The sequence below is a fragment of the Oncorhynchus keta genome, chromosome 8, assembly GCF_023373465.1.
Source record: "Oncorhynchus keta strain PuntledgeMale-10-30-2019 chromosome 8, Oket_V2, whole genome shotgun sequence".
In the NCBI taxonomy this organism is placed as follows: Eukaryota; Metazoa; Chordata; class Actinopteri; order Salmoniformes; family Salmonidae; genus Oncorhynchus; species Oncorhynchus keta.
In genome coordinates, this window is record NC_068428.1 from 29,305,227 (window position 1) to 29,329,500 (window position 24,274).

General features: G+C 44.3%; 2 protein-coding genes across 2 annotated transcripts in view; both read right to left on the bottom strand.

Moving 5' to 3' along the window:
- The window catches only part of LOC118377105 (serine/threonine-protein kinase PAK 5-like), a 129,390-nt gene extending 123,098 nt beyond the window's left edge, over window positions 1–6,292 (bottom strand). The window contains exon 1 of the mRNA XM_052523955.1: window positions 6,086–6,292. The gene's annotated coding sequence lies outside the window, so the exon portion shown is untranslated. The remainder of the gene's footprint in view (window positions 1–6,085) is intronic.
- Window positions 6,293–21,613: 15,321 nt separating this feature from the next.
- On the bottom strand, window positions 21,614–22,843 carry LOC127931295 (uncharacterized). Its single transcript, XM_052523323.1, has one exon. The coding sequence runs from the start codon at window positions 22,841–22,843 to the stop codon at window positions 21,614–21,616; it is 1,230 nt and encodes a 409-aa protein (XP_052379283.1).
- Between the last annotated feature and the right edge of the window lie 1,431 nt (window positions 22,844–24,274).

Genomic DNA, 24,274 nt, shown 5'->3' on the forward strand with positions numbered 1-24,274 from the left:
CTTTCCTCTCTTTCCTCTTTAGATAACATTTACATTTACATTTAAGTCATTTAGCAGACGCTCTTATCCAGAGCGACTTACAAATTGGTGCATTCACCTTATGACATCCAGTGGAACAGCCACTTTACAATAGTGCATCTAAATCTTTGGGGGGGGTGAGAAGGATTACTTATCCTATCCTAGGTATTCCTTAAAGAGGTGGGGTTTCAGGTGTCTCCGGAAGGTGGTGATTGACTCCGCTGTCCTGGCGTCGTGAGGGAGTTTGTTCCACCATTGGGGGGCCAGAGCAGCGAACAGTTTTGACTGGGCTCAGTTTTAACTCTCACTCTCTCCTCTCTCTCCTCTTCAGACACCTCTCACTCTCTCCTCTCTCTCTCCTCTCTCCTCTCTCTCCTCTTTAGACAACTCTCAATCTCCTCTCTCTCCCTCTCTCTCTCCTCTCTCCTCTCTCTCCTCTTTAGACAACTCTCACTCTCTCCTCTCTCTCACTCTCTCTCTCTCTCTCTCTCCTCTCTCTCTCTCCTCTCTCTCTCTTTTCTCTCCTCTCTAGACACCTCTCTCTCTTTTCTTCAGACACCTCTCTCTCTCCCCTCTTCAGACACCTCTCTCTCCTCTTCAGACACCACTCTCTCTCCTCTCTCTCCTCTTCAGACACCTCTCTTCTCTCTCTCCTCTCTTTCTCCTCTTTAGACACCTCTCTCTCCTCTTCAGACACCTCGCTCTCCTCTGCAGACACCACTCTCTCTTCTTCAGACACCTCTCTCCTCTCTCTCCTCTCTCTCTCTCTCTTTAGACACCTCTCTCTCTTCTCTCTTTCTCCTCTTCAGACACCTCTCTCTCCTCTTTAGACACCTCTCTCTCCTCTCTCTCTCTCTCGTTCTCCTCTTTAGACACCTCTCTCTCCTCTCTCTCTTTCTCCCCTTTAGACAACTCTCTCTCCTCTCTCTCTCTCTCCTCTTTAGACACCTCGCTTTCTCCTCTCTCTCTTTCTCCCCTTTAGACACCTCTCTCTCCTCTTTCTCTTTCTCCCCTTTAGACAACTCTCTCTCCTCTTTCTCTCTCTCCTCTTCAGACACCTCTCTCTCTACTCTCTCTCCCTCTCCTCTTTAGTCACCTCGCTTTCTCCTCTCTCTCGTTATCCTCTTAGACACCTCTCTCCCTTTCTCCCCTTTAGACACCTCGCTCTCCTCTGCAGACACCACTCTCTCTTCTTCAGACACCTCTCTCCTCTCTCTCCTCTCTCTCTCCTCTTTAGACACCTCTCTCTCTCCTCTTTAGACACCTCTCTCTCCTCTCTCTTTCTCCTCTTCAGACACCTCTCTCTCCTCTTTAGACACCTCTCTCTCCTCTCTCTCTTTCTCCTCTTCAGACACCTCTCTCTCTCCTCTTTAGACACCTCTCTCTCCTCTTTAGACACCTCTCTCTCCTCTTTAGACACCTCTCTCTCTCTCTTCAGACACCTCTCTCCTCTTTAGACACCTCTCTCTCTCCTCTCTCTTTCTCCTCTTCAAACACCTCTCTCTCTCCTCTTCAGACACCTCTCTCTCCTCTTTAGACACCTCTCTCTCTCCTCTCTCTTTCTCCTCTTCAGACACCTCTCTCTCCTCTTTAGACACCTCTCTCTCCTCTCTCTTTCTCCTCTTCAGACAACTCTCTCTCTCCTCTTTAGACACCTCTCTCTCCTCTTTAGATACCTCTCTCTCCTCTTTAGACACCTCTCTCTCCTCTTTAGACACCTCTCTCTCCTCTCTCTCTCTTTCTCCTCTTTGGACAACTCTCTCTCTCCTCTTCAGACACCTCTCTATCCTCTTCAGACACCTCTCTCTCCTCTTTAGACACCTCTCTCTCCTCTTTAGACACCTCTCTCTCCTCTCTCTCTTTCTCCTCTCCAGACACCTCTCTCTCCTCTCTCTCTCTCTATCCTCTTTAGACAACTCTTTCTCTATGATCATCTTTTCATGATTTTGTCATCCTTCTCTCTACTCTGTGCTACTCTTGTCTTTGGTATTCACTCTTTCCTCTTTCTCTCTTTCTTTCTGTCTTTCTTTCTATTTTTCTTTCTTTCTTTCTCTCTCTCTCTCTCTCTGACTATATCCTCTCCATCCTCTTCACTCTTTCCTCTTCTTCATCCTCTTCTTCCAACTCCGCACCATTGTCCTCCTCCTCTCCTCTTCCGCCTCCTCTCCTCTTCCACTCTTTCCTCTTCTTCATCATCCTATTCCAACTGATCATTCTCTCATCTTTCCTCGTCCCCTTCTCCTTCTCCTCCTCCTCCTCCTCTCTTTCTTCTTGTTCATCCTCTTCATCCCTCCTGCTCCTCCTCCTCCTCCTCCTCCTCCTCCTCCTCCTCCTCCTCTCTATCTGTGTTTAGTTCATTTACATTATCCTCCAGTCATTCCTTCCATCATCAGAATCCATCTCTGTAAGTCTCCCAGACACACTGGGTTCAAACCTCCACTGAGTCTTAGAGGGGCTTACACACACGCATATTTAACCGTCAACTAAATTGTCCCTCGATTACTACATACCTGTATGAATAACACTGTAGTCTCCCATTCTACTGTACCAACAGTGTCAGTGAGAGAGATGTTATAGACATACAAAGTCAGGGTGAAAGACGTGACTAGACAAGTGGTCTCTCCTAATGCGAAGTCCATGAGTATATCAGAGGCACATCCTAAAGGCATGCATAAATACAATATGATGGACTAGTACACTCTTAGAAAAAAAGGTGCTATCTAGAACCTGAAAGGGTTCTTCGGCTGTCCCCATAGGAGAACCCTTTGAAGAACCCTTTTTTCTAAGAGTGTATAGTATAGCCATATGGACAAATATAGCAAATACTGTGTCATTCCTTACCAATGTCATTCACTCTCCAAGCCCATATACTGCTACTGCAAGACAAACATAAACAGGCCTATACTATAGAATGAATGCATTATATTTATATGTCTAGACCCACTCTATTCTAGCATTGGAGTCTAATATTAGTAGAATGAATGTTCTTCTAACTTCAAAGGTTATTATTAGGCCTACTGTACGCAGAGCCTCCTCAAGCTTTGATCATTATGTAAAGCTGTTGTTCTCGCTGCTGAATACATTACCAACTGGATAACCGGCGACTGTGTGTGTGTTGCATTGAGCCACAAAAGGCCTAGCCTTGTCTGAGGGTTGGGCACAGTTGGGGACAGACGGGGACAGGGACTGGGAGAGGGACGAGGACAGGGAGTAGGAATGGTGCCACTGTGGTAGGAGTGTTACTGAATCAAGGCTTTCTGCTGAGGATGAGACACAGGACCTCGGTTGAAAACAGTCACAACAGAATAGCTGCAGTAACTCAAGAGATATCATCCTCACACTAAACATGTAGAGGCCAAATGTAGAAAAAGAGCAAAACGATGTAATTGTATTATTATTATTATTATTACTGTTTTTTCCCCTACCAGTCATTGATTTGCAACAGCACTAATGTGCCAATGACACTCCGGAGGAATAGGCTACATTCTGTTCCTTTGTATATCCAGTTCCTTGTAGCAGGATTTGGCTCAGAGTTAGACCCCAGCAGCATACCACTTTCAATTTTCCTCTACACACCTTATAATCCTGGAGATGCATTGAACTTTAAAACTCACCATTTGTTCAACCAAACCGCCTACTGTAGCCTACTGTGCTGGTCTACTGTACTAGCCTACTGTACTAGCCTACTGTACTGACCTACTGTACTAGCCTACTATATTAGCCTACTGTACTGGCCTACTGTACTGGCCTACTGTACTAGTCTACTGTACTGGCCTACTGTACCAGTTTACTGTAGTAGCCTGCTGTAGCCTACTGTACTAGCCTACTGTACTGGCCTACTGAACCGGCCTACTGTACCAGTTTACTGTAGTAGCCTGCTTTTAGCCTACTGTACTAGCCTACTGTACTGGCCTACTGTATTAACCTACTGTACTAGTCTACTGAACTAGACTGCTGTACTGGCCTACTGTAGGAGACTGCTGTACTGGCCTACTGTACTAGCCTACTGTACTAGACTGCTGTACTGGCCTAATGTACTAGTCTACTGTACTAGCCTACTGTACTAGTCTACTGTACTGGTCCATTGTACTGGTCCCCTATACTGGCCTACTGTACTAACCTACTGTACTGGCCTACTGTACCAGCCTACTGTACTAGACTGCTGTACTGGCCTACTGTACTAGCCTACTGTACTGGTCTACTGTACTAGCCTACTGTACTAGCCTACTGTACTAGACTGCTGTACTGGCCTACTGTACTAGCCTACTGTACTGGCCTACTGTACTAGCCTACTGTACTGGCCTACTGTACTAGCCTACTGTACTGACCTACTGTACTGGTCCATTGTACTGGTCCCCTGAACTAGCCTACTGTACTGGTCTACTGTACTAGCCTACTGTACTGGCCTACTGTATTAACCTATTGTACTAGTCTACTGAACTCAACTGCTGTACTGGCCTACTGTAGGAGACTGCTGTACTGGCCTACTGTACTAGCCTACTGTACTAGACTGCTGTACTGGCCTAATGTACTAGTCTACTGTACTAGCCTACTGTACTAGTCTACTGTACTGGTCCATTGTACTGGTCCCCTATACTGGCCTACTGTACTAACCTACTGTACTGGCCTACTGTACTAGCCTACTGTACTAGACTGCTGTACTGGCCTACTGTACTAGCCTACTGTACTGGCCTACTGTACTAGCCTACTGTACTGGCCTACTGTACTAGCCTACTGTACTGACCTACTGTACTGGTCCATTGTACTGGTCCCCTGAACTAGCCTACTGTACTGACCTACTGTACTGGTCTACTGTACTAGCCTACTGTACTAGCCTACTGTACTAGACTGCTGTACTGGCCTACTGTACTAGCCTACTGTACTGGCCTACTGTACTAGCCTACTGTACTGGCCTACTGTACTAGCCTACTGTACTGACCTAATATTGTACTGGTCCATTGTACTGGTCCCCTGAACTAGCCTACTGTACTGACCTACTGTACTGGTCTACTGTACTAGCCTACTGTACTGGCCTACTGTACTAGTCTACTGTACTGGTCCACTGTACTGGCCTACTGTACTGGCCTACTGTACTAACCTACCGTACTGGCCTACTGTACTAGCCTACTGTACTAGACTGCTGTACTGGCCTACTGTACTAGCCTACTGTACTGGCCTACTGTACTAGCCTACTGTACTGGCCTACTGTACTAGCCTACTGTACTGACCTAATATTGTACTGGTCCATTGTACTGGTCCCCTGAACTAGCCTACTGTACTGACCTACTGTACTGGTCTACTGTACTAGCCTACTGTACTGGCCTACTGTACTAGTCTACTGTACTGGTCCACTGTACTGGCCTACTGTACTGGCCTACTGTACTAACCTACCGTACTGGCCTATTGTACCGGCCTACTGTACTAGTCTACTGTACTGGCCTACTGTACTTGCCTACTGTACTAGTCTACTATACTGGCCTACTGTACTGGCCTACTGTACTAGTCTACGGTACTAGCCTACTGTACTGGCCTACTGTACTAGCCTAATGTACTGGCCTACTGTACTGGCCTACTGTACTAGTCTACTGTACTAGCTTACTGTACTGGCCGACTGTACTAGTCTACTGAACTCCCATCTATTGGTGAAAATCCTTATTGTAACCAAGGATAATGTCAAACCCTGCTGATGAATATTACCCCCTAAAAACAAACCAGCATCGGTTTTCTTAAGACTCCATTGATTGATTGCTTCACTGACTATCATCTATTTACAAAATGCAGACAGCATTTCGGTTTCAACACCAAGGACAGCGGTCGTTGCACGTAGTCTATCCTGCAGCCTGTAGCCATGATAACATACGCTCATTCCCAACTACATATTTATCTGTTTAGGCTATTCCCGACAGTCTTGTGGAGAAGAACAACCCGCTGTCAGTGTCAGTGGTGTTTAACTGTAGGACTATAAGCCTAGGCTAATGAATGGGAGAGAGGTGTTCTGCAAGAAGCGTCCATATTTCACAAAATGGCACATCGCAGAGCGTTTATCGATTACTAGAATTGCACCTACCTGCTGTCTTGAGGCTGTCGCCCTCACATGTCCCGCCGCTGTATTTGGTCTAGGTATTATGATTATTATGGTGGGTACCGTTATGTGGCTGCCAGCGCCATGTTAATGTCGCTCCGTGGTGCTACTGAGCTGCGCGGTACAGTCCTGTGTGGAGCGACCGCTGTGTGTGTGTGTGTGTGTGTGTGTGTGTGTGTGTGTGTGTGTGTGTGAGAGAGAGAGTGTGTAGGCTTACATCCGGGATGTTGTGGAGAGGAGGGGAGTGGGGCTTGCAGAGACCGTCAGAAATTAGAGCACCTGTGTTTTAAGAGCGGCGCGCGGTTGAACTGGAAGAGGATTCGGACGCAAAATATTAGGGGGGTAATAATGCAATTTAAACAAAATAATGTAGGCTGATATGTTATTTTCTGTCAGATATGGCCACAATATTCAATGCAACGGCCTCCTTTAGATTTGAGTTGATTGAATGACAGACACTGAAGGACTGTGAAACGTTCAGCAAAGTGACAAAGAATATTATAGGACGTTATTTTTGTTAATGTATTATCAAACGCTATTATCGGTTACCTGATTATGCAACGTTGCAGCTGTTCATGACATATTCAGCATTTGCATGTCCTTCCAAAGACTTCTAGTAGGTCAACAAATAGGCTGAATTTGGAATGGGTGTTTTGTTACCTCAGAATAATAGATTGCTAGCGAGTGGAGAGGGAATATCCAAATGTGCAACGTCACTGGAAATAAAAAAATAAATAAAAAAGGGGAATGTGGTCCATCTATGACGTATGGGTTTGACTGTGAACCAGTGACAACACCAATGGTGTGTTTGGCTTTGATGTGGCGCAGCTGGCAAGCTGCAGGTGGCGCATCACTGGGGCGACGCCAGCGTCAAACACCACCGATGGCTGATCGAGTTGTAATTCTGAGGACGAGCACAAAACAATGCAACCCATTGATATGATATGACCGTTACATGACAGGATTGGATGAAATAATGATATGAGGGTATGATTATAGGATCAGGGCATTGAAGGTCGGCATCAGTGGTCACATTATTTGATCTGTCTATAACATCAACTTGTTCTCATAATATCAGTGAGTTGGATGAATTGTAGGACTTCAGTATATCTATGAACCATGTTGGAGGTTAAATTTAGTGAGTCCAGATATGCCACTGTTTAATTGGATTGATAATTGGGCAATTCAGTATCTCTATTGATCACATTCCAACTGTGAGACTCAGTAAACTGAACTAGACCGCTAGAGTTCACCCTGCTACTGTAGAGTGTGAAATCCATGAACAACCCCCCCCCCAATATTCAGAACAGGTCAATTTCTTATTAGGTCGGGGCCCCCAGGTAGCATATGGACAAGCAATGGAAAAATGTGTAGACTTGCAGGAAATTTAATTCACATAATTGTGAAGCTGAATGTAAGGTCTGGACAGCAGATAAATAAAAGTCAGATAAATGAAAAGCTGAATTTTTGGTGGGAGTCTCAGGACTGATAGGGTTAACGGTCGACTTTGAGCCCCAAAAAAACGGTTAAACTTATCCTCTTTCTCAATTTTCAAACAGAAATGACCGTTGTGACCAACATAGCCAGTTAATTAGATAAGCTAGACACTTGTAGATAGCCAGTAACTCCTTCAGTTTGTATTGATATAATTTTCAGACAAGATAGAACTGCCAAAGGGGGCGGTGTTGCAATCTACTGCAAAGATAGCCTGCAGAGTTCTGTCCTACTATCCAGGTCTGTACCCAAACAATTTGAACTTCTACTTTTATAAATCCACCTCTCTAAAAACAAGTCTCTCACCGTTGCTGCCTGCTATAGACCACCCTCTGCCCCCAGCTGTGCTCTGGACACCATATGTGAACTGATTGCCCCCCATCTATCTTCAGAGCTCGTGCTGCTAGGCGACCTAAACTGGAACATGCTTAACACCCCAGCCATCCTACAATCTAAGCTTGATGCCCTCAATCTCACACAAATGATCAATGAACCTACCAGGTACCTCCCCAAAGCCGTAAACACGGGCCCCCTCATAAATATCATCCTAACCATCTTGCCCTCTAAATACACCTCTGCTGTCTTCAACCAAGATCTCAGCGATCACTGCCTCATTTCCTGCATCCGTAATGGGTCCGCAGTCAAACAACCACCCCTCATCACTGTAAAACGCTCCCTGAAACACATCAGCAGGCAGGCCTTTCTAATCGACCTGGCTGGGGTATCCTGAAAGGATATTGATCTCATCCCATCACTAGAGGATGCCTGGTTATTTTTTTTAAATGCCTTCCTAACCATCTTAAATAAACATGCCCCATTCAAGAAATGTAGAACCAGGAACAGATATAGCCCATGGTTCTCCCCAGACCTGACTGCCCTCAACCAACACAAAAACATCCTATGGTGTTCTGCATTAGCATCGAACAGCCCCCGTGATATGCAGGTTTTCAGGGAAGCTAGAAACCATTATACACAGGCAGTTAGACCCTGCTAGGTAAAGTCCTCCCTTATCTCAGCTCGCTAGTCACCATAGCATCACCCACCTGTAGCACGCGCTCCAGCAGGTATATCTCTCTGGTTACCCCCAAAACCAATTATTTCTTTGGCCGCCTCTCCTTCCAGTTCTCTGCTGCCAATGACTGGAACGAACTACAAAGATCTCTGAAACTGGAAACACTTATCTCCCTCTCTAGCTTTGAGCACCAGCTGTCAGAGCAGCTCACAGATTACTGCACCTGTACATAGCCCACCTATAATTTATCCCAAACAACTACCTCTTTCCCTACTGTATTTATTTTATTTATTTTGCTCCTTTAAACCCCATTATTTTGTATTTCTACTTTGCACATTCTTCCACTGCAAATCTACCATTCCAGTGTTTTACTTGCTATATTGTATTTACTTTGCCACCATGGCCTTTTTTTTGCCTCATTTGCTCACATCATATATAGACTTGTTTCTATTATTGACTGTATGTTTGTTTTACTCCATGTGTAACTCTGTGTCGTTGTATGTGTCAAACTGCTTTGCTTTATCTTGGCCAGGTCGCAATTGTAAATGATAACTTGTTCTCAACTTGCCTACCTGGTTAAATAAAGGTGAAATAAATACATTTCACAGGATTTGTTTTTGGACGGAAGCTGTAGAGATCAGTAAGAAATGGCACTTCTGTAGCCAAATATCTTATTCTATAAATGTTTTTGTTCTTAAACATTAAATTACCATATATATGGTGGTGCATTGATCAGTTATACAGTTTAAAGCTGTTATTTAAGCATTTGGCCTAAAGTCAACCTTTAAAGTAACTGTCCAGTGTTTCCAGATTTCTATGAAATATGACCTATAATTAATTATGATATGAGTCAAATAGTTTTCCTTACCATTTTTTGTTATTAATTATGTTAAATAGCAGCTTTTTTGTGTTGGAATGGTGTGGGCATACCCAAACAACACAATGGTATGGGCATACAGCAGTCATTAAAATATTGATGTGAGCAGACCACTGGTTGGCCAGCTCATCCTACCCAGGAGGATGACATCATCCTCTATGAGGAAATAGCCAGCATTTCTTAAGCAATCTGTTTGAGATACAACTTTGTGATGGGGTTCTTGAAGTGTTTTCTTCTCCAATTTACAGTACATTCGGAAAGTACTTTAAAAAAAATCCCTCATCAATCTAAACACATTTTTTTAGTTTTTTTATCCCTCATCAATCTACACAAAATATCCCATAATGCAAAGCAAAAACAGGTTAGATCTGGTTCAGGTCTGGGCTCTGGCTGGGCCACTCAAGGAATTCAGAGACTTGTCCCGAAGCCACTCACTCCTGCATTGTCTTGGCTGTGTGCTGAGGGTCATCCTCTTGGAAGGTGAACCTTCACCTCAGTCTGAGGTCTTGAGCACTCTGGAGTAGGTTTTCATCAAGGATCTCTCTGTACTTTGCTCCGTTCATCTTTCCCTCGATCCTGACTAGTGTCCCAGTCCCTGCCACTGAAAAACATGCCCACAGCATGATGCTGCCACCACCATGCTTCACTGTAGGGATGGTGCCAGGTTTCCTCCAGATGTGACTCTTGGCATTCAGGCCAAATAGTTCAATCTTGGTTTCATCAGACCAGAGAATCTTGTTTCTCATGGTCTGAGAGTTCTTTATGTGCCTTTTGGCAAACTCCAAGCGGGCTGTCAAGTGCCTTTTACTGAGGAATCTCTTCCGTCTGGCCACTCTATCATGAAGGCCTGATTGGTTGAGTGCTGCAGAGATGGTTGTCCTTCTGTAAGTTTATCCCATCTCCGCAGAGGAACTCTGGAGCTCTGTCAGAGTGACCATCGGGATCTTGGTCACCTCCCTGACCAAGTCCCTTCTACCCCATTGCTCAGTTTGGCCAGGCGGGCCAGCTCTAGGCAGTCTTGATGGCTCCTAACTTCTTCCATTTAAGAATGATAGAGGCCATTGTGTTCAAGGGGACCTTCAATGCTGCATAAATCCTTTGGTACCCTTCTCCCGATCTGTGCCTCGACACAATCCTGTCTCGGAGCGCTACAGACAATTCCTTCGACCTCATGGCTTGGTTTTTGCTCTGACATGCACTGTCAACTGTGGGACCTTATATAGACAGGTGTGTGCTTTCCAAATCATGTCCAATCGATTGAATTTACAACAGGTGGACTCCAATCAAGTTGTAGAAACATTTCAAGGATAATCATTGGAAACAGGATACATCTGATCTCAATTTCAACTATCATAGTAAAGAGTCTGAATACTTATATAAATAAGGTATTACTGTTTTTTATTTATAACAAATTAGCAAAATTATCTAAAAACCTTAATTTTGCATTGTCATTATGTGATATTGTGTGTAGAATGATGAGGAAAAACAGTCATTTAATCCATTTTAGAATAAGGCTGTAAAGTAACAAAATGTGGAAAAAGTCAAGTGGTCTGAATTCCGAATCCACTGTATGCTTTGGCCACAAATATGAGTATAGGATGAGTCAACAACATTATTTGGGTGAACAGAATATGAACATTTAAAAGTGAGATTTTCACTGGACAGTTACTTCAAAACTCTGCCCCATGGCAAAATGTGTAGAATTGCAGGAAATTAGCTTTAAAACTGTCTCTCTGCCTCATGGCAGAATGTATTGAAATGCAGGAAGTTAGCTTTTTCCCCTAAAAATGCAGTTTCTCCCCCAAAAAATATAATATCATTTTTTGGGGGGTTGGTTCTTTCACATATCCTTCCATTTAACCTGTCTTTTCCTCCATATGTCCCTAGAAAATACCCCTCAAGAGAGACATAATAAGTAATGTCAAACTATGTAGAATTGCAGGAAATGCATTTTAAAATGTCCCTCGGACCCCCACTCTACTGCTCGTCCCCCAATATCTACACCAATGTTTTGGTGACATCCCTGCTACTTGACAGTGTTAGGGGCTGTCCTAGTGTCTGAGGAGATGAGTGCAAGCCTCCCACTGGCAGCACCTGAAGGGAAGTGTGTGTGTGTGTGTGTGTGTGTGTGTGTGTGTGTGTGTGTGTGTGTGTGTGTGTGTGTGTGTGTGTGTGTGTGTGTGTGTGTGTGTGTGTGTGTGTGTGTGTGTGTGTGTGTGTGTGTGTGTGTGTGTGTGTGTGTGTGTGTGTGTGTGAGAGAGAGAGAGAGTCGGCATCAATCTCCCACTCTCTTCCCTTTCCTACTCTCCCTTCTGTCTCTCTTCTCCTCCCATTTCCCATTTATCCTCCCTTCCTCCACTTCTCCCCACCTCTCTCAGGGAATGTGAGCCCCTGTCAATGTACACCCCTCCACTTTTCCAGTTTCCAGTTCAAACCTATTTCAGGCAGTGGCTGGCACACTTATTATGTCTCTTCAGTGTCACCCTTAAATGCTTGTCGAGGGAACCAGTTCTATTGGATGGGAGATGGAAGCCCCCACAACAGAGAGGACATGGTAAGTAAAACAGTGCTAGAAAAAGATACCCCAACACACTGGCATAGGCCTGTAACATACAGTATAGACCCAACCTACCAGTGTGTTGGAGTTTATTTTCCTAATATTGAGGGGTTGTCCCTCCATGCACCTGGGACGACGTATGGTGTGCAAACTGCAAAGAACCCTGAAGTTGTCCCTTAGGCACAGATCTAGGATCAGTTTACCCAGCTCATGCCGTAGTGTTACATGGTTCACATTACTGCCCATGTCAATGTGACCCTCTGTATCTCAGTTGGTCGAGCCTGGCGCTTGTAATACCAGGATAGTGGGTTTGGTTCCCGGCGACCACCCATACTTAAACATTTATGTAAGCATGAAAATAAATTGCTTTGGTTTAAAGGGTCTACTACAGTAAATAGTATATTTTATGTACAGTACCAGTCAAAAGTTTGGACACACCTACTCATTCCAGGGTTTTTCTTTATTTTCACTATTTTCAACATTGTAGAATAATAGTGAACACATCAAAACTATGAAATAAAACAAATGGAATCATGGAGTAACCAAAAAAGTGTTAAACAAATCCAAATATATTTTAGATTTGAGATTCTTCAAAGCCACCCTTTGCCTTGATTACAGCTTTGCACACTCTTGAAATTGTCTCAACCAGCTTCATGAGGTAGTCCCCTGGAATGCATTTCAATGAACAGGTGTGTGTTAAAAGTTCATTTGTGGAATTTCTTTCCTTAATGCATTTGTGCCCATCAGTTGTGTTGTAACAAGGTAGGGTTGGTATACAGAAGATAGCCCTATTTGGTAAAAGACCAAGTCCATATTATGGCAAGAACAGCTCAAATAAGTAAAGAAAAATGACAGTCCATCATTACTTTAAGATATGAAGGTTAGCCAATCAGGAAAATGTCAAGAACTTTTAAAGTTTCTTCAAGTGCGCTATGATGAAACTGGCTCTCATGAGGACCGCCACAGGAAAGGAAGACCCAGAGTTACCTCTGCTGCAGAGGATAAGTTCATTAGAGTTGTCAGCCTCAGATTGCAGCCCAAATAAATGCTTCACAGAGTTCAACAGACACATCTTAATATCAACTGTCCCGAGGAGACTGCGTGAATCAGGACTTCATGGTTGAATTGCTGCAAAGAAACCACTACTAAAGGACACCAATAAGAAGAAGAGACTTGCTTGTGCCAAGAAACACGAGCAATGGACATGAGACCAGTGGAAATCTGTCCTTTGGTCTGATGAGTCCAAATTGGAGATTTTTGGTTCCAACTGCCAAGTCTTTGTGAGACGCAGAGTAGGTGAAGGGATGATCTCCACATGTGTGGTTCCCACCGTGAAGCATGGAGGAGGAGGTGTGATGGTGTGGGGGTGCTTTGCTGGTGACACTGTCAGTGATTTATTTGGAATTCAAGGCACACTTGTCCAGCATGGCTACCGCAGCATTCTGCAGTGATATGCCATCCCATCTGGTTTGCGCTTAGTGGGACTATCATTGGTTTTTCAACAGGACAATGACCCCAAACACACTTCTAGGCTTTGTAAGGGCTATTTGAACAAGAAGGAGAGTGATGGAGTGCTGCATCAGATGACCTGGCCTCCACCATCACCCAACCTCAACCCAATTGAGATGGTTTGGGATGAGTTGGACTGCAGAGTGAAGGAAAAGCCGCCAACAAGTGCTCAGCATATGTGGGATCTCCTTCAAGACTGTTGGAAAAGCATTCCATGTTACTACCTCAATGAAGCTGGTTGAGAGAATTTCAAGAGTGTTCAAAGCTGTCATCAAAGCAAAAGGTGGCAACTAAGAAGAATCTCAAATATAAAATATATTTTAATTGAACACTTTTTGTTACTACATGATTGAATGTGTTATTTCATAGTTTTGATGTCTTCACTATTATTCTACAATGTAGAAAATAGTCAAAATAAAGAAAAACCCTTGAATGAGTAGGTGTGTCCAAACTTTTGACTGGTACTGTACATTGGACTGATTTGACTCACAAGTCCCAGACAGGAAATGTCATTAGGACGCATGCCATGTGCAATCTTCTTAAGTGTGATAATTGGCCGACAAGGCTCAACGAGTACATGAGAATATATAGACGTGAACTCAAGAAAACACCCTGCAGGGGGACCTCAGCTCACCAGCTGTGACACAATACTGTGCGTTACTGTTCCTGAACTTGGTAACGTGGAAACCCCACACCCTTGAGCCTGCTACAATATGTTAAATGGTGCATCTGATGATGCCATGATGACTCACTACCCCATGGGCCTCTGAATTGGAACTCAATGTTGTCTGTTGGGTGTTCATGTCTTGCTTGAAGTATAGATTTTGGCAATAAATAGTGAATGTGTGTTGATAGTTTGTTGTTGTGTGCTCATTCCCTACAGGGTGTTTTTTACAGCATTGTTACAGAACAGAGAAATGTTTGGTTCATCACAGTTACATTCTGGAGTCACAGAAGACTTTTGGGGTTGTGCTGTCATAATGAGAAGGGTTATATGATGTCATGAGAAAAGTTGTGATTTCATATGGTGTCTGTCATAATGAGAAGGGTCATGGGGCCGGATTCACAAAACATTACTTCCGAAAAAACTTAAGAAGCTGCTTAAGATAGTTCGTAAATGTTCTTAGGAATTCATAGTTTTCTTAAGAACTTCGTAAATATCTTCTTATGTGGCATTGACATTAGTGATGTGCTTGAAACTATTAAAGAAGCCTGTGTGAAAGGGATGATATGATTTGGCCCACTATAAGTGTTGATATTCACATTTTATTACATTTTTTTTTTGCTTTATGTCTCGAGAATAAAAATGTTTTAGTTGGCTATCGAACCCTTTATACACACACAAAAAAACGTTATTTTTCACACATTATAGCCATACTAACGTTAACTACTGTAAATCAAAAGGAAAGCGCAATAAAAACGTATAAAAACAGCAAACAAGAGCTTGAAGTGGCCGAGTCTCTGCCACCGGGAGTATGGCAAAGGACAGTGACACCATGAAAAAGAAGTGGTCTGGCATCAAGTCGGCTGCAAAGAAGGGAGCTGAGAGACCATTCATGTGGACCAGCTGGAGGAGAAGGTGTTGTCCATGATAGGAGAGACGGTGGTAGAGGGACAAAGGGAGCCAAGTTCTTCTTTGCAAATTGACGAGATAACGCTAGCTATTTAACACTTGTAGAATATTGTAATATATTGTTAATTATTAGCTAGCTAGAGAATGCACGTTTTAATTTGTTTTCTTGCTGTATTTATATATCCGTTAGCCAACTGTGTCTGTTGTGCAAGAAAACGTTCATGTTTACAAAAGTATCAATTTGTCTGAAGACAAGGGTTTAGCTGTCCTAAAGTTAAGTACATTTCCAAGAAGAAATCATAAGAATTATTTTCAATAATCCCATTTCTTAACTTTTTTCTTAGGAAGAAACGTAGGAAAAACCTTAAGAACATGTCCAATAACTTTATTGAGGAATAGCAACTTTTCTTATCTTTCTTCTTAATTAAGTCTACAGTTAAGGAAAAAATGACAGTTAAGCAGAAATTTCTTCTTAAGAAGGTTTTGTGAATCTGGCCCCTGCTGTCAATTAGGGTAGTGATGTCATTCTTTATTTTATTTAACCATTATTTAACCAAGAAGGGCTCATTAAGATTTGAAATCTCTTTTTCAAGAGTGTCCTGGCAGTCAAGAATCATGACCGCAGTCAAATTCCATGTCACTCGCTAACGACCATCAGGTCCTAATGGTCTGGTACTCAGGGCTGTATTGTCACTCCATCAGGTCCTAATGGTCTGGTAATCAGGGCTGTATTGTCACTCCATCAGGTCCTAATGGTCTGGTAATCAGGGCTGTATTGTCACTCCATCAGGTCCTAATGGTCTGGTACTCAGGGCTGTATTGTCACTCCATCAGGTCCTAATGGTCTGGTACTCAGGGCTGTATTGTCACTCCATCAGGTCCTAATGGTCTGGTACTCAGGGCTGTATTGTCACTCCATCAGGTCCTAATGGTCTGGTACTCAGGGCTGTATTGTCACTCCATCAGGTCCTAATGGCCTGGTACTCAGGGCTGTATTGTCACTCCATCAGGTCCTAATGGCCTGGTTCTCAGGGCTGTATTGTCCCTCCATCAGGCCCTAATGGCCTGGTACTCTGGGCTGTATTGTCCCTCCATCAGGCCCTAATGGCCTGGTACTCTGGGCTGTATTGTCCCTCCATCAGGCCCTAATGGCCTGGTACTCTGGGCTGTATTGTCCCTCCATCAGGCTGTAATGGCCTGGTACTCTGGGCTGTATTGTCCCTCCATCAGGCTGTAATGGCCTGGTACTCTGGGCTGTATTGTCCCTCCATCAGGCCCTAATGGCCTGGTACTCTGGGCTGTATTGTCCCTCCATCAGGCCCTAATGGCCTGGTACTCTGGGCTGTATTGTCCCTCCATCAGGCTGTAATGGCCTGGTACTCTGGGCTGTATTGTCCCTCCATCAGACTGTAATGGCCTGGTACTCTGGGCTTTATTGTCCCTCCATCAGGCTGTAATGGCCTGGTACTCTGGGCTGTATTGTCCCTCCATCAGGCCGTAATAGCCTGGTACTCTGGGCTGTATTGTCCCTCCATCAGGCCGTAATGGCCTGGTACTCTGGGCTGTATTGTCCCTCCATCAGGCTGTAATGGCCTGGTACTCTGGGCTGTATTGTCCCTCCATCAGGCCCTAATAGCCTGGTACTCTGGGCTGTATTGTCACTCCATCAGGCCCTAATGGCCTGGTACTCTGGGCTGTATTGTCCCTCCATCAGGCCCTAATGGCCTGGTACTCTGGGCTGTATTGTCCCTCCATCAGGCTGTAATGGCCTGGTACTCAGGGCTCTATTGTTCCTCTAACCACTAACATCAATGCAAATGCAATAGAAAATCACATCTAAACAGTATTGTGTTTTTACAACTCACCTCACTGTGATGATCAATTTGAAGAAAGAAATTCAACAGCAGGTTGAAACTGAGTGGAAAACATGGCCTGTGTCAGATGTACATGCGGCCTACAACACTAGACACGACAGTGAGTTGTTTTGCTGTATCTATTGTTCACTAGCTCCATAGCTAGCATTGTTCGCTAGATAGTCAGCCAACACTGTTTGGTTGAGTAGGCACCAAGTACCTTGTTTGGCCATGACTTACTTGAGCAACTTCTTACATTCTTGGTTTATTATGTAAAACTGTTTGTTGTATAGCCTACACTGCTTTTGTAAACAATCATTCTGCTCCTATGAGACATTCAATTCCTTTCCAGTCTTCCCTCTCGCCTTTTAGTTGCACCAGGCCTGACAACCTACTAACATTATCTACTTTTGTTTTTCCCCAGACACTGCAAGCAGTACTCACTCCAAAAAGTGGGCAAAGACCAAAATTGAGGTGGCATCTGAGGTGATGGTGGAAAAGTTTGCAGCCCGCATTGGAATCCATTGACCAGCCCTACCTGGAAAACGTAGTTGGACTCCATGAGGAAAATATACAGGAGGAGGCTCTGTTGGTACTGAGTCTTAGTCTATGGGTACACTGTTCAACAGTAACTGACAAGGAAATATCACACTATATTCATTGTTAAAAGATGTTTAGAAAACATATGAAATAAGCATAAATCAGAACAAGTTTAATCTCTGCTTTGTAAGGGACAATGCATCAGGGAACAGCTCACTACTCAATTTACAAAGTTGACAAGATGGCTGCACGAACTGCATGTGCATCATCATTTCTTACCCCTTCATTGTGTGCTGATCAGCCTTGGCTGCCAATTGATGTTCAACTCCCCACTCTGACTGGAGCTTCTCTTTGTTCAGCTCACACACAGTATGCAGGATGCAGCAGGCTGCAATAATGTCAGACATGATGCAAATGTCCACATCATTATGCTTCATCAGGCATCTCCAGCATCCTTTGAGATGTCCAAAGCTGTTCTCCCCACCACCACGCGTGTCGGACTCAAACATCAGTTGAAATGTTTTTGTTCATCACTCAGCTCATGATGGTTGGTGAATCCCTTCATCAGCCATGTCTTCATCTGACACATAATTTAAACGCAACATCAGTTTCCAACTCCTCCCACCTTTCAGAGTTCCTGGCTAAAGCACTGGGTGTATTAATGTCAAATGCCGACAAGAAAGAGGCAACATGGGCTATGTATGAAAGAGGATCGTATAAACAAGAAAGAGGCAACATGGGCTATGTATGAAAGAGGATCGTATAAACAAGAAAGAGGCAACATGGGCTATGTATGAAAGAGGATCGTATAAACAAGAAAGAGGCAACATGGGCTATGTATGAAAGAGGATCGTATAAACAAGAAAGAGGCAACATGGGCTATGTATGAAAGAGGATCGTATAAACAAGAAAGAGGCAACATGGGCTATGTATGAAAGGGGATCGTATAAACAAGAAAGAGGCAACATGGGCTATGTATGAAAGAGGATCGTATAAACAAGAAAGAGGCAACATGGGCTATGTATGAAAGGGGATCGTATAAACAAGAAAGAGGCAACATGGGCTATGTATGAAAGAGGATCGTATAAACAAGAAAGAGGCAACATGGGCTATGTATGAAAGAGGATCGTATAAACAAGAAAGAGGCAACATGGGCTATGTATGAAAGAGGATCGTATAAACAAGAAAGAGGCAACATGGGCTATGTATGAAAGAGGATCGTATAAACACGAAAGAGAAAGCAACATGGGCTATGTATGAAAGAGGATCGTATAAACAAGAAAGAGGCAACATGGGCTATGTATGAAAGAGGATCGTATAAACAAGAAAGAGGCAACATGGGCTATGTATGAAAGGGGATCGTATAAACAAGAAAGAGGCAACATGGGCTATGTATGAAAGGGGATCGTATAAACAAGAAAGAGGCAACATGGGCTATGTATGAAAGGGGATCGTATAAACAAGAAAGAGGCAACATGGGCTATGTATGAAAGAGGATCGTATAAACAAGAAAGAGGCAACATGGGCTATGTATGAAAGGGGATCGTATCAACATTGCCCACTTGTTTTCACAGGCATCATGTCGTGAATCTTATGGGAAAGCGGTATTGGTTTCCCAAATTAAGCACTGGGTAGCTGCAGAGCCCATGGATACAGAGTTTGGGTGGAATATCACCCGTTACGCAGCTAGAATGCTCCTCAAACAGTGGTTAAGGCATGGTATGAACTAACCTGATTTAAAAAGGAACCGGCGGGCCTCAATTCCCTATTCTAGTGCATATGAATGACCTATGTTTTCCCCCTGCCTCTGTTCCTGCCCATTTATTAATGGACCATTCTAAATCAAAACAAATTTGACATATTAGTAAAGACCAGATTAAATTGAGAATAGTCTGCTGGGTGAAAATATGATCACTTGGTGAGAGAACAGTGTGCAGCCTGAGGCAAGGAACAGAACGCAAGCTTTTTATGCAAATTTCTCAATAGCCTATAGTCACATCATTTATTTTTTATTGCACCTTTATTTAACTAGGCAAGTCAGTTAAGAATAAATTCTTAATTACAATGACGGCCTACCAAAAGACCAAAGGCCTCCTGCGGGGACAGGAGCTGGAATTAAAATTTAAATAAATAAAATAAAAATATATATGACAAAACACACAACACTACATAAAGAGAGACTTAAGACAACAACATAGCATGGCAGCAACACATGACAACACAGCATGACAGCAGCATAACATGGCAGCAGCACAAAATAGGGCATAAACATTATTGGGCACAGAAAATAGCACAAAGGGCAAGAAGGTAGAGACAAAAATACATCACGCAAAGCTGCCACAACTGTCAGGAATTGAGTGTCCATGATTGAGTCTTTGAATGAAGAGATTAAGATAAAACTGACCAGTTTGAGTCTTTGCTGCAGCAATCATGCAGCCCATATACAGTATGTTTTGATTTCTAAGTAATTCGAAGGTTTGTATCATTCACAACTAAAGTTGCCAAATAACTCTAAATCTGGCATATAGGACCTGCTCACTTTTACGCTCAACATAGCCACTTACAAATTAATTACTTAAAAATCATACAATGTGATTTTCTGGATTTTTGTTGTAGATTCCGTCTCTCACAGTTGAAGTGTACCTATGATAAAAATTACAGACCTCTACATGCTTTGTAAGTAGGAAAACCTGCAAAATCGGCAGTGTATCAAATACTTGTTCTCCCCACTGTATATGCACACTTGCTCCGGAATGGGAAAAATATGTTTTCTGTTTCCTTCAGCTAAGTTCAATTATATTCTTCTTACTATAAAATCATATAATATAAAATAATGGCATCTTGTCTGCTAAATGAACAAACCAACAGCCTAAGGCATGGAGCATAGCCAGAAAACATACAGTAGGCCAATTCATTCAGTTGTTATGAAATATCATAATGTTTCTGTCGCGTCCTGATATTTCACCTGTCTTTGTCCTTGTCTCCACCCCCTCCAGGTGTCGCCCTTCTTCACCACTTACCCTCTGGGTATTTATACCTGTGTTTTCTGTCTGTCTGGGCCAGTTTGTCTTGTTTGTCAAGCTTACCAACGTTTGTCCTGTCAGCTCCTGTCTTTTCCCAGCCTCTCTTTTTCTCGTCCTCCTGGTTTTTGACCCTTGCCTGTCCTGACCCTGTACCCGCCCGTCTGGTCTGACCACTCTGCCTGACCCTGAGCCTGCCTGCTGTCCTGTACCTTTACTCTACCTCTGGTCTGACCACTCTGCCTGACCCTGAGCCTGCCTGCTGTCCTGACCCTGTACCCGCCCGTCTGGTCTGACCACTCTGCCTGACCCTGAGCCTGCCTGCTGTCCTGTACCTTAACTCCACCTCTGGTCTGACCACTCTGCCTGACCCTGCCTGCTGTCCTGACCCTGTACCCGCTCGTCTGGTCTGACCACTCTGCCTGAACCTGAGCCTGCCTGCTGTCCTGTACCTTAACTCCACCTCTGGTCTGACCACTCTGCCTGACCCTGAGCCTGCCTGCTGTCCTGTACCTTAACTCCACCTCTGGTCTGACCACTCTGCCTGACCCTGCCTGCTGTCCTGACCCTGTAGCCGCCCGTCTGGTCTGACCACTCTGCCTGACCCTGAGCCTGCCTGCTGTCCTGTACCTAAACTCCACCTCTGAATTATCGACCCCTGCCTTCCTTGACCTGTCGTTTGCCTGACCCTCTTACAATAAACATTATTACTTCACACAGTCTGCACTTGGGTCTTTCTTTAGACCTGACTAAAATAAGTCATGGATTTGTGACTTAAATGTAGTGATGGTGTATATTACATTGGCTTAGTAGACTTGAAATATACATTTCCCTAAGGGGTTTTGTGAGCAGTTTATACAGTGCCTTGCGAAAGTATTCGGCCCCCTTGAATTTTGCGACCTTTTGCCACATTTCAGGCTTCAAACATAAAGATATAAAACTGTATTTTTTTGTGAAGAATCAACAACAAGTGGGACACAATCATGAAGTGGAACGACATTTATTGGATATTTCAAACTTTTTTAACAAATCAAAAACTGAAAAATTGGGCGTGCAAAATTATTCAGCCCCTTTACTTTCAGTGCAGGACAGGAGTGTAGGGGTGCAGGATAGTAGGGGTGCAGGAGTGTAAGGGTGCAGGAGAGTAGGGGTGTAGGAAGGTAGGGATGCAGGAGAGTAGGGGTGTAGGAAAGTAGTGGTGCAGGAAGGTAAGGGTGCAGGAGTGTAAGGGTGCAGGAGAGTAGGGGTGCAGGAGTGTAAGGGTGCAGGAGAGTAGGGGTGCAGGAGAGTAGGGGTGCAGGAGAGTAGGGGTGCAGGAAGGTAGGGGTGCAGGAGAGTCAGGGTTCAGGAGTGTAGGGGTGCAGGAAGGTAGGGGTGCAGGAGTGTAAGGGTGCAGGAGAGTAGGGGTGCAGAAGAGTAGGGGTGCAGGAAGGTAGGGGTGCAGGAGTGTAAGGGTTAAAGGAGAGTAGGGGTGTAGGGAGGTAGGGGTGCAGGAGTGTAAGGGTGCAGGAGAGTAGGGGTGTAGGAAGGTAGGGGTGCAGGAGAGTAGGGGTGCAGGAAGGTAGGGGTACAGGAGTGTAGGGGTGCAGGATAGTAGGGGTGCAGGAGTGTAAGGGTGCAGGAGAGTCGGGGTGCAGGAGAGAAGGGGTGCGGGAAGGTAGGGGTGCAGGAGTGTAGGGGTGCTGGAGAGTAGGTGTGCAGGAAGGTAGGGGTGCAGGAGTGTAAGGGTGCAGGAGAGTAGGGGTGCAGGAGTGTAAGGGTGCAGGAGAGTAGGAGTGCAGGAGAGTAGGGGTGCAGGAAGGTAGGGGTGCAGGAGTGTAAGGGTTAAAGGAGAGTGGGGGTGCAGGAGAGTAGGGATGTAGGAAGGTAGGGGTGCAGGAGTGTAAGGGTGCAGGAGAGTAGGGGTGCAGGAAGGTAGGGGTGCAGGAGAGTCGGGGTTCAGGAGTGTAGGGCTGCAGGAGTGTAAGGGTGCAGGAGAGTAGGGGTGCAGGAGAGTAGGGGTGTGGGGTCGGTAGGGGTGCAGGAGGGTAGGGGTGCAGGAAGGTAGGGGTGCAGGAGTGTAAGGGTGCAGGAGAGTAGGGGTGCACGAGAGTCGGAAGGTAGGGGTGCAGGAGTGTAAGGGTGCAGGAGAGTTGGGGTGCAGGAAATTGGGGGACGGGAGTGTAGGGGTGCAGGAGATTAGGGGTGCAGGAGTGTAGGGGTGCAGGATAGTAGGGGTGCAGGAGTGTAGGGGTGCAGGAAATTGGGGGGGCAGGAGGCCAGACATGTATGTGAGCCCCAGTCCATTGAGTGCTTTGTAGGTGAGCATGAGCAATTTGAAGATGATCCTGTATTGAACTGGGAGCCAGTGGATTTGGCTGAGATGGTTGTTGGGATAGGAGACACTGCTTGTTTACCTCATCAATCTCATCAGCTCCAGCCCTCTCACAGCTTCTCAAGCCACCATCACTCCCTATCTCACCCCCTATTTCCATCACCTCCCTATCCCTCTCACCCCCCTCAAGCCCCCGGCCTCCCTGCTAGGTGTAGCTGGAGGTGAGAAGAGGAGCAGTGGGGCGCAGTAGACTATGGCAAGACACACAGAGCTCTGGAAAAGGGGGCAGAGCTCAGCAGATATAACTGTTCTGTTCTCAACTATCCTTTCCTATCATATCATTTCCTTTCCTATCTTATCCTATCATTTCCTATCCTATCATTCCTGTTCCTATCATATCCTATCATTCCTATCATTTCCCATCCTATCATATCATTTCCTATCATTTCATATCCTATCATTTCCTTTCCTGTCCTGTCCCATCACTTCCTATCATGTCCTATCATTTCCTTTCCTATCCTATCATTTTCTACCCTATCATTTCCATGCCTGTCCTATCATCTCCTATCCTATCATTTCCTTTCCTTTCCTTTCCTATCCTATCCTATCATTTCCTATCATGTCCTATCCTATCATATCATTTCCTTTTCTATCCTATCATTTCCTATCCTATCCTATGATTTCCTATCATTTTCTATCCTAACATTTCATATCCTATCATTTCCTATCCCACCATTTCCTGTCCTATCATTTCCTTTCCTTTCCTATCCTATCCTATAATTTCCTATAATTTCCTTTCCTATCATTTCCATTCCTATCCTATCATTTCCTATCCTATCATTTCCTTTCCTATCCTATCATATCCTATCCTATCATTTCCTATCGTTTCCTATCCTATCCTATCATTTCCTTTTCTATCCTATGATTTCCTATCCTATCCTATGATTTCCTATCCTGTCATATCCTATCATTTTCTATCCTATCATTTCATATCCTATAATTTCCTATCCCACCATTTCCTGTCCTATCATTTCCTTTCCTATCCTATCCTATCCTATAATTTCCTATAATTTCCTTTCCTATCATTTCCATTCCTATCCTATCATTTCCTATCCTATCATTTCCTTTCCTTTCCTATCATATCCTATCCTATAATATCCTATCATATCCTATCGTTTCCTATCCTATCATATCCTATCCTATCATGTCCTATCATTTCATATCCTATCTTATGATTTCCTATCCTATCCTATCATTTCCTTTCTTTTTCTACAGAGTGAGTGTTGCAGGTATGTGTTGTAGAACCATAAACGCTGTTGTGTTGTGTTCTCCATGGTGGTGACCTCATTATGGTCCGACCAGAGGATGGAGAGCAACGGCCCTGCCCGATGAGGGGGAAAAAACTATTTAATCAATTTTAGAATA